Source organism: Vicugna pacos, chromosome 9 (genome assembly GCF_048564905.1).
Source record: "Vicugna pacos chromosome 9, VicPac4, whole genome shotgun sequence".
In the NCBI taxonomy this organism is placed as follows: Eukaryota; Metazoa; Chordata; class Mammalia; order Artiodactyla; family Camelidae; genus Vicugna; species Vicugna pacos.
The window spans coordinates 2,017,447-2,031,159 of record NC_132995.1 but is presented as its reverse complement, the minus strand read 5'-3'; the positions used below and the strand labels follow the sequence as shown (position 1 = coordinate 2,031,159).

At 44.7% G+C, this 13,713-nt stretch overlaps 1 protein-coding gene and 1 pseudogene across 2 annotated transcripts; one reads left to right on the top strand and one right to left on the bottom strand.

Annotated features, from left to right (window-relative positions):
* The first annotated feature begins 9 nt into the window (after positions 1-9).
* Positions 10-11,792, top strand: ZNF582 (zinc finger protein 582). Of its 2 annotated transcripts, none has more exons than XM_015249570.3 (5): positions 10-139; positions 1,767-1,855; positions 3,203-3,329; positions 3,572-3,706; positions 9,374-11,792. In XM_015249570.3, the coding sequence occupies exons 2-5, from the start codon at positions 1,847-1,849 to the stop codon at positions 10,675-10,677; spliced, it is 1,575 nt and encodes a 524-aa protein (XP_015105056.1). In that variant the 5' UTR covers positions 10-139; positions 1,767-1,846; the 3' UTR covers positions 10,678-11,792. The 2 variants fall into 2 exon arrangements, with proteins under 2 accessions (XP_015105056.1, XP_015105055.1); XM_015249569.3 differs by having other exon boundaries at positions 54-362.
* Positions 7,887-8,848, bottom strand: LOC116282273 (solute carrier family 25 member 36 pseudogene; annotated as a pseudogene).
* Positions 11,793-13,713: the final 1,921 nt, after the last annotated feature.

The window sequence follows — 13,713 nt, the reverse complement described above, 5'->3', positions numbered from 1 at the left end:
CAATCGCGACGCGGCATCGGCGGGGCTTTGTGCGTCTGCGCCATCTTCCGGCTCCCGAGTCTGCCGGTACCGAGGAGGAAGCGCACCCAGGGGTACAGGGAGCTCGGCGGCGGGGACACCTGAATCGGAGAAGGCGCAGGTGAGGGGCTCCGGAGCTTGCCAGACGCTCCGGGGCCCGCGCGGGAGCGAGCGCCGCGGCCGGGTGGCTCTCGGGCCTGGAAAGCACCGGAACGTGTCGCCTCGGCGTCGGTCAACGGCTGTTCCGGCTCCGGACTACGTTTCCCGTCGGCCCCCGCGGCGCGCGCCCTTTGGCGCCCCCTGTCTGCGTCGGGGCTCGTAGCCCGGGTCCACGGACCCCCTGGGTGGGTGTGTCGGGGGTCCCGACCCCCAGGAAATGTCTGCTTGTGGCTGTTTTGCATTTATTCTTATGTGTCTGTGTGTTTTTTCAAATCTGTGATGAAATATTGTTTTATGAGACTCAAAGAGTTGTAGGACCCCAGAAGTTTTGGAACCACTAGTTTAAAAGATGCGACTTCTATTTGGAAACATTTTAGAGGATCTTATTCAAAATTTGTCCAACCATGGGAAAGTGAGTCAGTCACGGGCCACCCCTGTAATAGAATATTTATAGCTAATACAAATAATGCTTTTAAAAAGTGGTCATGAAAAAAAATCCTATTACATGATGTTAAGGAACATTTGTCATTATTTCATTTACACATAGAATTAAATATTTGTAATATGCCAGGCACTGTCCTAACCTCTTTTATAAAATACTGGTTTAACGATGAATTCAGTAAGTGGTTAAATGGTATCTGTTTTTTTTTTTTAAGGGAGGTACTGGGGATTGAACCCAAGACCTTGTGCGTGCTTAGCATGAGCTCTACCATCGAGCTATATGCATCCCGCCCCGGTTTCATTCTTAATACTTGGATGTTTTCCAATCCAGTTTTTTGTTTTTGAAGGTTTTTTTTTTTTTTTAGCCTGTGTGTCAGCAGGTTGGTGGATTCAACTCTTGCTGAATGTTCTCTAGTTGTACAAGGGGTCCAGTTGCGAATATCTTTCTTTGTCAATTAATGTTGTTCCACCTCAGTTTTGATAGTTGCTTGGCATCCATCATATGACTCTGCCAAAAACGATTCTTCAACTTGCAAACTTGTGGACTGTTAGGTACTAATCTTTGGTTCTATTTTTCAGGAAATATTGTGCATGCAGGTTTGTTCCCTGCTATGTCTCTGGGCAGGGGCATATTTATGATTTGATAATGGGGTACTGGGCCTGCTCCATCTAATTTGCTTACTGCAACCATTTGTTGAAGGCAGGATCCATAAAGTCATGTCCACCAGGCCTTAGGTATTGTGGGGTTCTTCTAAGTTTGAAAATTAGGTAAAGAGCCCGAGAGACTTCCCAAGGTGTTATATTGTGGGCATGAGAGAGTTAAATGGTTTGGTTCTGGAACGATTTCATTGTGGGCTAGCCTGGTGCAGGTCAGGCCGACTGTGCTCCCTGACCTGAGGACAGCCTTCCTTGTCCTTGGGACACCATGTGGTCTCAGTCACTGGACCAGGTCTGAGCATCTCCCTCTCAGATCTGCATCAGTAACAAGGGGGAGCTGAGTTTCCTGGAGTTGGGTGAGGGCCACAGTTTGTCCCAGCTCCCTCTAATTTTGGGGGTTGTTGGGTAAAGGAGGTGGGCATTTGTAATGGTCTCTTTCTGGGAGCTTTGAGGCAAGCCTGGCCTCTCGTGTTTGCTCTTTCCTCCCCCAGCTCTGCCATCTCAGGACTCTGCCCTTCCCCAAGAGAGGATCCAGGAGCAAGACCCATCAGCCCGCGAAATTCTGAAAGTCATGTCCCTCGTGAGTTTTAAAATCGTGTAAATATTTGCTTCCCTTATCCTGAAGCTTCCCACCTGGGTTCCGTCCAAGAATCCGGTTCCCAGAGGTCCCCATTTTAGGGAATAGAAAGGCCAGGCAGCTCGTACCCTCTCCTGCAGCTCTGCCCGTCTGACCAGTGCCCTCGTGGATTCATCCGCTACAGCCCCCACGTCTTCTGACCGCCTGGTATTCTGCTGGGAGGCCAGAGGGAGCGGAGATCCATTTCCTTACATAAAGTGAGGGCATCCCTTACTGGAACTGAGGTTTGATGAAATGGAGATGAACGCTGATGAGGGACCACACACGAAAAAGCAGGGGAGCTGGTGTTGGCGGGTCTCAGTTTCAGTGTCGGGGCACCGTCTCCTGCGTGGACAGTGGAGTACGTCATTGAAGTTCAGCTGGGAATCTGTGAGAGATCAGATGCCAGAGATAAGGTCCAGTTTGAGGCTGAACAGAGCATTTGACTCTGGGTCATTCTCCATCGGCTTCTTCAGCTTAAGAGCAAGCGGAGGGCAGAGTTGGGGATTGTAGGATAATCAGATGAATAAATTGTTCAGAATCTGCACAGTCGTAGTTTTGGAAGAGCCTCAAGAGATCTGACCTTGGCAGCCTCTGCATCCAAAATAAGGGAATGGTTGAGTCCGTTTTTTCACTAGATAGAGAATTGTACAGCTAATAAAAGTAATCTTCAAGATTTGTCTGTGATATGTTTTCACATAATGATGAGCCTGTGTCTTGAAGCAGTTCTTGTTTGTTTCGTGGGGGAGGTAATTAGGTTTATTTATTTTTACTGGAGGTACTGGGGATTGAACCTAGGACCTTGTGCCTGCTACGTGTGCATGGTACCACTGAGCCGCACCCTCCCCCCGAAGCAATTCTTGACTTAAATGAAAATCCTGTTTTCTAAGACAAAGTATTTTTTTAAATAAAATACTTTGAGAAAAGTCTACCAGAAATTGTTGGGTTTTGATGTTGTCTGTTACTCCATCAAAGTACACATGACAGGTGTCACCTAGAGCCTTTACCACATTCCAAGGACGGGGGAGGCAGGGCTTGGTGACCCTGTCGAACCTGGGAAAACTCCATCTGGCCCGGTTTTAATTTTCTCCCAGGCCTGTGCACAGGAGCTTTGGTTTGTAGTAAAAAAGGAAAGTTCAGGAATATTTGAACGTCTCTTTCACCGGTGCCCATGTTCTCCTGTCCCCTGCTCACACCCAAGGCCTCCAGCCCCAGCCTTCTTTTTCACCAGAACACCCGCTTCCTGCAGAGGCCTCCTCCATCTCCTCTCATCCTGAACTACACATAAAACACACCTCCCTGTTGTTCCAGGGGTCAGACTTGTTCAGAGATGTGGCTGTAGTCTTCTCCCAAGAAGAATGGGGACGGCTGGCGCCGGCTCAGAGAGACCTGTACCGAGACGTGATGCTGGAGACCTACGGCAACCTGGTCTCCCTGGGTAAGGCCGTGTGGGCGGTTAGTGCGGGGTTACTGCTGGGCACGTCTGTCTCTTCCTGGTTATTTTAGGGGTCCTTTCTGAGTGGTTAAGGGGTAGCTCCATGGCCTGAAGCTGCCATGTGACTCACGTATTCCCCCTGCCCTTCCTGCAGCTGCCTCTCCTGCTCGATAACCAGGCCCTGGATCTGAATTCTTGGGCCCCGTGCCATAACCAAGTGGCATTTTTTTTTTCTTCACATCCAGGTCTTGCCTTTTCCAAACCTGCTGTGATTTCCTTCCTGGAGCAAGGCCAAGAGCCCTGGATGGTGGAGAAACTAGCCACAGGAGGCCCATGCCCCGGAGAGTGGGGCAAGTGTGGGAAGCGAGGAGCCACCACAGGTAACTGTCCAGCTGCTTGGCGGGGAGGCGGGCCCTCTGAGTTCAAAACTTTGCCTTCCAAGTTGCCAGACTCAGAGGTCCGGTCTCAGCCATCATCGTCCCTAGCTTGTCAGCAGCGTGTGTACTTAGGTCACTGCTACTTCCTGCTCTTGCCCACCTCACTGACCACGCTCAGCCTCCTTTGCTGGCCCCTCCCACCTTCTCTGAGAGCTGGAGCACCACAGGGCTCAGACTTGAGCCTCTTCTCCTCTGTTCCATTCCCCAGGGCCCTTCCATGATCGTGCTGTGCACACCATTCATCCCTGTGCTGGCGGACACGGAGCCACTGGCCACATGTGCCACGGAAACTGAACTGAATTAGTTAAATACATTTTAAATGTCAGTACCTTGGTTGCCCTTGCCACGTTTCAGGTGCTAAGTAGCTGTCTGTGGCTAGTGGCTACAGTACTGGACAATGCGGATAGAGGATGTTTCCGTCATTCTTATTAACCCCACTTGGTTGTTCAGACACCTGGAACTTCAGTCCCACAGGGAGTCCTTGGTCCTCCCTAACACACAGGCTCTTCCCGTTTCTTCTCCACGTTCACAACAGGGGGCTCTGTTCTGCTTGCTCAAGTCAAAAACTGTGGGAGCATCCTTGCCTTTTCTGTCTCCCACCCCTGTTCAGTCTGTCAGCAACCCCATTAGCACCATCTCAAAACATCGAACCACTTCCCCCAACACCGCTGCTGCCTCCCACATCCTTTGGTAAGTCCAAAGTCCGTGTGGACTGTTGCCGTAGCCTCTGTCTCTGCCCTTGACCCTGCAGTTCCTTCTCCACACAGCAGCCACAGCGACCTTCTCAAAACTTCAGTGAGGGTGTTGCACATCTCTGCTCAAAACCTGCCCACAGCTTCCCATTTCACTCAAGAGAAAATCCAAAATCCATACCATGGCCCGGTAGGCTCTATATCTACACCGCAGCTGCATGTGCTATTTAAATTTTAACTAAAATTTTTGTTTAATGTAAAGTTCCACTCCACAGTCACCCTAGCCACATTTCCGATGCTGAGTGGCGTTGTGTAGCAGTGCAGAATGGAACGTTTTCGGTATCCTGGGAAGTTCTGTTGCACTGTGTTGCTCTGTATAATCTTCTTGCCTGCGTCCACTCTGATTTCACTTCCTGCCACTCTCCGTGTTGCTGATTTGGTTACAGCCACACAAGCCTCTGTGCTGTTCCATTAACATAGCGGTTGGCAAATGTCTTCTTTAAAGGTCCGGACAGTAAACATTCTAGACTCTGCCAGCTGTGTGGACTCTGTCACGACCACCCAGCTCTGCTGTGGGAGCACAAAAGCAGATAATAGGCCCACACCCACCCCAGCTTTGACACGTCAAACGTTCCTGTCTCGGGTCTTCTGCCCTGGCTGTCCCCTCCACCTGGGGTGCTCCTGCTCCGGATGGGGAACTTCTCAGCCCCAGCGGTGGGGCTGGGATTCTGGGTGGGATAATTCTTTGTCATTCTGTGCCTTGTAGGGTGTTAGCAGCCTCCCTGGCCTCTACTCTGTAGATTACGCCCCTCAGTAATGCCTCCCCTCACTCGTGACAGCCAGAATGTCTCCAGACACTGCCAAATGTCCCCTGGGGGCCAAAATCTTCCCTGATGAAATCCACAGTTACAATGTGACATGAGACCAAAAACCTGTCCACACACATTGTCTACAACACACAATGAAGTGTAAGAAAATGTCAAATGGGAAGCTGAGAACTAAGCATCACGGGTGCGGTAGATCCATCCACGTGGAAGGGGCGGTTGGTCCCGGGAGTGCGTGAGATCAGGAGTCAGCGTGGGGAGAAGAGGCGTGTCCTAACCTGTCACCTAGCGGATTCACGCTTCTGGGAACTGGGACGTGGGCCTCTCTGGGAGGCCGTTGCTCTGCCTGCCACACCTGAGATGAGAACAGATTTTTGCTTTTGTCATTTGAGTTTTCACAGTACGTTTGCGGTGCTCACTTTGCTTACTCCTTAGATGTGTGCGTTTGTGTCTGGTTTAAAGAGGACTTCCCCCTCTGAGGCCATGAATCTCCTATAATTTTCCTCTAGCATATTTATGTTAGTTACGACCCATGTGGAATTCTTCCTAGTGCAACATGTGACTTCACATTACTTTCTAGAGTATCATCCAGTTACTCAAACACCATTTATTAACTTATTTTATCTCTTTACCACTAATCTGTCAAGCCACCTTTGTCACCTTGTTTGTCACCTCTATTTGGATCTGATTTTGGACTTTTTTCTAGCTCATTAATCTCTCTAACCATGCTGTTTCTTTTTTTTTTTAATGTACCATGCTGCTTTAAGTCATTAAGGATTTAAATGGGTTTTAAATATCTGGCAGAATTAGTCCTTCTTCATTCTTATTTTTTAGGATTTTCTTGGCTGTTCTCATTTTTTTTCTATCTGAACTTTAGAATTAGAATGTCTGCTTTAAAAGTGCAATTTTTCTTATTGAGATCAGTATAAATTTATAGATTAGGAGAAAACTGATTTTATTATGTGGAGTCTACTGGAAAATATGGCAGGCTTTTTTCCCTTCATTTTTGTCCATCCCTAATGAAAGTTTTATTTTCTTTATGTAAACCTTGTATGTGTCTTACTACATTTATTCCTAGGTGTTTTATATTTATTGCTGCTATTGGAAATGGCATAATCCATAATATGGACAAACACGGCATTCATCCATATTATACTCCAACTGGTTGTTTCTTTATACATGACAAAAGCTACTCACATCTTCAGATTAACTTTCTCATTGTTGATGAATTTTTCATGTTACTCACTTGAGCTTTCCAAGCGTTCAGTTATATCCTCTGCAAATGGTGACAATGTTTTTCACATTTTTGAACCTTACAAGTTTTTTCCTCTTGCCTGATCAGGATTCTGAGTCTGCAGCACCCAGAACAGTGTGCATGGGGGCATCTGCATACTGATCTCCTGGACCGCGATGGGAGTGCTTTCCGTGTCTTCTCATTAAGCACAGCAGCCATAGGAATGAGACAGAGATACTTTCTTCGGTTAAAGCAGCATCCACCTTTCCATATTTTGTTTTTTTCTCTTTCAATTTATAAAACCTGGGTTATATGAGTAGATTTCCTAATGCTGAATCTAAACATTGAAGGGTTGGATTTCTTGAGCCAGTTGTGGTCGTTTATGTATCTTCTGGAAAATGTTCTTTTTTAATTTAACTTTTTAAAGTTACAGTAGAATATACACAACGAAATTCACCTTACTCCATGGGCACTTGGTACATTGAGTGCTGTGCGCCGCTGCCTTTACTGAGCTTCACGGCATTTTTGTCACCTGTGATGCTGTGATTTATAATGAGAAATATGTTTGTTTATCTGGTCTCCATCTCCGTTTTCTGGCACATAGCTCTTAAAACCCTGGGAATCTCTAAAGTCATTAGTGTTTTGCTTTGTTTTATGATTGAAATATAGCTACAGTGTGTCAACTTCTGGTGTACAGCATGTTTCAATCATGCATATACATACATATATTCATTTTCAGTATAGTTTACTATAAGATATGAATATAGCCCCCTGTGCTATACAGAAGAAATTTCTTTTTTATCTATTTTATGTACAGTAATTAATATTTGCGAATCTTGAACTCCCAGTTTATCCCTTCCCACTCCCTTTCTCTCTGGTAACCGTAAGTTTATTTGCTATGTCTGTGAGTCTGTTTCTGTTTTGTAGATGAGTTCATCAGTGTCTTCTCATAACTGTCCTCTTATATGCTAACTAAATGACTGGTGGCTGGGGTCTCCTGGATCGCTTCAGGATGGGGGCTGGTTGAGAGGGGAACCAGTTACTCGATTAGAAGCTTGGAACTTTCAGCCTTCAGGGAGGGGAGAGGGGCTGGAGTTGAGTTAATCACCCGTGGCCAATGGTTTGCCTACATAATGAGGCTTCCATAAAAATCCCTAAAGGATGGGGTTCAGAGACTTCCAGGTGGTTGAACACATGGAAGTGCTGGGGGAGTGGAGAGCCCGGAGACGGCATGGAAGCTTCACATCCTTTCCCCACATCCTGCACCAGGCATCTCTCCCACCCATCCCTTCCTGAGTTACATCCTCTGTAATAAGCCAGTAGTATGATAAGTAAACTGTTTTCCTAAATTCTGTGAGTCATCTAGCAAATGATTAACCCCCCAGAGGGGGTTGCAAGAAGCTCCAGTTTATTAAGGGGGCAAGGCTGGTAGGGGCACTCTTGTGAGACTGAGCCCTTAATCTGTGAGATCTGCAGAAAGATGGTGTCAGAATGGCCTTCCTTGTGAACAACCAGACGTGGTATCTGAAAAAATCTCTCTCCTTTAGGCCCTCTTGACATGGTCTTGTTCTCACGACCTCCTGTGGATGGTGCACTGTGGTTGTGGTGCATGTTTCTGAGGTGACACCAGCATCATTTCCCACAAAATCTGATATTTATTCCACAGACTCTTCATCATCTTCCACTGTCAGAGTAATCCTTTGGTCCAGTAGTTTTTTGCTTAATAATTTCACAAATAACCAAGCGAATAGTGGTCTCTGATAGGCTCCCATGGGAAGCAGCCATGCCCCTATAAAGTCCTCTTTGGCCTCCTGTCTAATACGCTTTATGAATACATTCAAAAGCACCCATTCAAAAGTCGCTTTTCCCCATATTTCCTTGTGTGAAGCTGCAACCAATTTATTAGTCAAATGTGATTGATTTCTGTGATGGCAGTAAAAACAGGCCACTGTAGCTGAAATCATGTATCAGATAGAATCAAGATCAAATACACCATTCAGCCTTTCCCTGAAGTTCAAATAATCAGCAAAGACTGTGGCTCTGAAAGAGGCCACCCCCGTTACATTTGGGCCTGATCTTCTAAACAAAGCCCTCCTTTTTCCAAGGTCACTGTTAGGCAATGGAAAGGTCCAGGAGAGACTGGCCCAGTTGACATTAGCTTCAGCCATGGTGTTTAGCTAAACTTCAGAGACAGAAAGCATTATAGCAGGAGACCACAGCTGTTACAGCTTCCAGTGGACATGTGAAAGCAGCCCCTCGTACCACCACGGCCCCTGTCAAGCAGATGCGCCAGCCTGGTCCTCTGGCCAGAGAAGTATCCAGCCACCCCCTCCATCATTTTTTAAAAATCCACTATATTGAGGTGTAATTTATATTCAATTATATGCGTGCATTTTAAGTATAGTATTTTAATTGAGTTGACAAACGAACGCATTTACATCATCACCACCACCACAGACAAGATTGAGAACATTTTCACCCTCTGGAAAGCTCCCTTGCGTGCCTGCCCACACACCACTCACACCCTCATCCCAGGCAACAGATGACTTGCTCTGTCACTCTAGGTCATAATGTGTGTTTTCTAGGGTCTTACAGAAACATTCATTTTTTAAAAAGTGTGGCTCAGAGGCGATTCTGAGCCACACTGACATTTTCCAACTGCTCTTACCCTCTCCCTCTGATTAGCTCGTTCATCTCCGTTGACGGTATCTCCTCTTTCACTGTTGTGCTTCTCTGTTTTCTAACTGCTTAGTCACATTCAAGAGCTTACAGATACTGAGTGTAAACTCTCCCATTTTTACTGTATTAGTTCCTCTTTCTGGAAAAGGGAAAAACACACACTTGCTTTGTTCTTTTACAGTATCGGAGTCCAGGAATGATACTCAGGTATCGTCTCCAGAGCGGCACATTTGTGAAGTACAGTCACCCCGGTGGGAGATACCGCAAAGCCTGACAAGTTACGGTCTCGAGTGCTCGTGTTTCCGAGATGATTGGGAACGCAGAAGTCAGTTTGACAGGCAGGAGGGGGATCCAGGTGGACATTTGAGTCAAATGATCATTGGTAATGAAGAAATGTCCACTTTCGACCAGCAAGCCTCCCTTACTTTTTATCAGAAAATTCATACTGGAACAGACCCCTATGGATATAATGAATGTACAGAAGACGTCTGGCAGGAGGACTTCATTAGTCCTCAAGGGATTCATACTAACGAGAAACCCTATAAATGTAAGGAATGTGGGAAGGCCTTTAAATATGGCTCCCGGCTAATTCAACATGAGAATATTCATTCTGGCAAGAAACCATATGAATGTAAGGAATGTGGAAAGGCCTTCAATTCTGGTTCAAATTTCATACAACATCAGCGAGTTCACACTGGTGAGAAGCCTTATGAATGTAAGGACTGTGCAAAGGCCTTTAGTCGAAGCTCACAGTTGATTGAACATCAACGAATCCATACTGGCGAGAAACCCTATCAGTGTAAGGAATGTGGCAAGGCCTTCAATCGGATCTCACATCTTAAAGTACATTACAGAATTCACACCGGGGAGAAGCCCTATGCATGCAAGGAATGCGGGAAGACCTTTAGTCATCGGTCTCAACTGATTCAACATCAGACCATTCACACTGGCAAGAAGCTCTATGAATGTAAAGAATGTGGGAGGGCCTTTAATCAAGGCTCAACCCTTATACGACATCAAAGAATTCATACTGGTGAGAAGCCCTATGCATGTAAGGCATGTGGGAAAGCCTTCAGGGTGAGCTCACAACTTAAGCAGCATCAGAGAATTCACACTGGAGAGAAACCCTACCAATGTAAGGTATGTGGCAGGGCTTTCAAACGGGTTTCACATCTTACTGTACATTACAGAATTCACACCGGTGAGAAACCCTACGAATGTAAGGAATGTGGGAAAGCCTTCAGTCACTGCTCACAACTGATTCACCATCAAGTAACTCATACGGAGGAAAAACCCTATGGATATAAGGGATGTGGGAGGACTTTACGTCATGACTCAAGTGCTGTTCAGCATCAGAGAATGCATAATAGAGAAACACCGGTGAGTTTAATAAATGTAGAAAAACCTTCCATCAGCACTTACCCCTTACTGATCATCAGAGAATTTATGTTAGCGAGCAGCCATATGAATGGAAATAATGGGTAGAGTCCATTAGCTTAGCCACAACTTCCTCTTTTTATCTTGGAGAGAGACTTGCATATAATGCAAGTGAGAATTCCCTTATTCAGAGCTGTCCTTTACTCTGAGTCATAACATCCATATTGAAGAAAAAGTCTACGGATGCAAACTGTTTAGACCATGATTGTCAAAGAAGGAAAGGTGAGGTAAAAAATTTTGTCTCTAACACTCCAGAATCACGTTTCCTAACCACAGTGTAATCATTTTAACAATAGCCAAAAGTTTGAATTTTATTGGAAAATAAAAAAAAATTTTTTTTCTTGAGTTAGCAAGGAAATAAATCATGCAATTACTGTGAACGGTAAGGCCGACACTGAGAGTTTTACATGCCCAGAAATGTGGGATGTGGCTGGAGCTGCTCATAGGAGTTTTTATGGCTTTTAAGTGCATGCAAAACTGGAAAAACTGAAGGACTGTACTAAAATATACTAAAGGTACTATTTAAGAAGCCAGAAGAGAGAATACCAAACACCCTGATGATGAATAAATCAATAGAAAATAAAAACAGAATATGATGAAATAGAAAGTGGTTTATCCTACAGAAACTTCAGTTTTTATTTCTCCCTGATTCAAGAGTAAACTACATTTAGGAGACTCAATTTCCAGGATTTTTGTTTTGGGTTATCTTTTAAAACTTTTGTCACAGACAGAAGTGGTTGGTTGCCTGCCTGGCAGCCATACCCAATTCCCATTCCTGTTGGCAGCATCTGTCTTGCCTTAGAATCTGAAGATGTCAGATGCTTTTTCAGCCTCTTTTGCAGCTCAAGATGGCCCTTATGTTCCAGTGTATGGCCAGGATGTTCTGGGGATCTACAGTGGCTTCTGGGAAAGAGCTTCCCCATTCAGAAGAGACAGACACATTAGGAAGACTCCCTCCCCTCATTTCTTGCTTTTAAACATCTTCCTCTGAGAACATGATGCCTGGAGCTGTTGCAGCCGTCTTGAAACCAAGAGGAGAAAAGAGAGGACCTCAAAGAAGCTGACCCAGAGCCCTAAGCACACTGAGCTATGAGGCCAATTTGGAACTGTCTCTTTGATGCCTTGTTATGTAAGGGAAAATAAACCTTTATTGCTGAAGTTAATTTTAGCTGAATTTTTATAAACTTGCAGCCAAAAACATCCTAAATAACTTCAATTTTTATTTTATTGTGATTGGTAAATGTGGCCTGAAAATACCTACTTTTTAAAATTTGACATTTTTCTTTGTGGCTAAGTACAGGATTGGTTTTGTATATGTTCCATGACATTGAAAAAGAATATACTTTTTTGGATACAAAATTCTGTTTAAGCTTATAGATTTTAATTATAAAATTCTCCACATTCTTATATAACTTGCTATATTGGATCAGAATCGCCTAAGATTGGGCTTTTTAACCAAAATCTTGAATTTCCAGAGACTTTTACTTTCTATGGCCTATAAAGATATGACTTAACCCCTATTTATGAATCATACTTTCTTCATTATATAATGTCCTGCTCTGCCAGGTGTAGGGGTGGACAAACCAAACCTAGCCTGCTGCCTGTTTTATAAATAAAAGTTTTATTGGAACACATCCATGTTCACTTATTTACACACTGTCTACAACAGTAGAGCAGAGTGGTTGCAAGGACTGTGGCCATAATGCCTATTTTATTTCCTGTCTGACCCTCTAGATGAGAAGTTTGGCAACCCTAGCCTCTTGTAACCCTTTTGGTATTTTATTTCCGTTCTTTGTAATACTAATAATAATGATCTATCCTTGTTTACCTACCATGTTTTTGCCCATCCATTTATTTTCAACCCCTGTCATTTTAGTTATTTCTTCAAAAAGCTGATTTTTTAGTAACTCAAAATAGGAATCTTCTTCTGTAGGGAAACTCACATTTTTATTTAGTGTATTAACTTTATTCTTTTCGTTTTACACTGTACTGTTTATTTGATCCTAGTCTCCTTTCCTTATGTTGGCTGGTCCTCTTGCTCAATTGGAACTTCCCTCTGTGCTTAAGGTGGTTGTCTCCCCATTCTGAATCATCTTTTGGGCAGAATGAGCACACTGTTAACACTTTCTCGCCCATCATTAATTTTCTTTGCTGCTCTCCTCCAAGAAGAGACCACCCTCGCTTTCTCTGTCCCCTCCTTCACAGCCTGTCCTTTAACATTTCCTCCATTTCACTGACCTAATGAAAACTCACCCTCCACAGCTTTTAGTTTTACTCTTATTTGATGCCTCCACTCCTCACTGCCAGACCCACTCAAGATTTCCACTTAAACTGAAATACAGTACTCAGAGTAACATTCATTGCTGGCTCACTGTTTGCCCGTCTTTTAAGGTAACAGTTTTATTTCAAAAGCTAATTGGTTAGGCTATTTTACTGAGCATTTTTATTTATCTGAATAAATATAGCTGGTTTTCTCTAAATCCTTATATGACCAAAAAATTTCTTGGAACTTCATAGATTATGTTTTTGGTTGGCAGAACATTCTTGGATTATGGTTTCTTCTCAAAAACCCGGAGATGTCCGTTCATTGGGTTCTGGCTTCTGGTCTCCCAGTAGAGGACCCCAATGCTGGTCTGTTTCTCTTAGCTGATAGGGATGTATTCATTTCCTGTTGCTGCTCTTAATAAATTATCAAAACTTAGTGGCTTAAGACAACAAAGTTTATTATCTGGAGGTCCGAAGCCTGAAACAGATCTCACTGGGTCAAACCCAAGGTGTTGACAGGGCTGGGTTCTCTTCTGGAGGCTCTGCAGGAGAGTCTGTTTCCCAGCCTTTCCAGCTTCCAGGGGCGCCCCCACTCCTTGGCGTGGCCCCTTTTCATCCTCAAAGCCAGCAACAGCCAGTTGAGTCTCACATTTCATCATTCTGAAACTGACTCTTCTGCCTCCCTCTTTCACCTTTAAGGGCCATTATGACTATACTGGGCTCCCCTGGACAAACCACGATAACCTTGTCTCAAGGTCAGCTGGTTAACAAGCCTTAGTTCCCCCTCGCCGTGTGACAGAACACACCCACAGGTTCCTG

Excerpts from the sequence above, each read along its gene's own strand:
- ZNF582 (XM_015249570.3), top strand. Across the intron at positions 3,330-3,571 it reads CGGCAACCTGGTCTCCCTGG|GTCTTGCCTTTTCCAAACCT; the intron begins GTAAGGCCGTGT and ends CTTCACATCCAG. Across the intron at positions 3,707-9,373 it reads GAAGCGAGGAGCCACCACAG|TATCGGAGTCCAGGAATGAT; the intron begins GTAACTGTCCAG and ends GTTCTTTTACAG.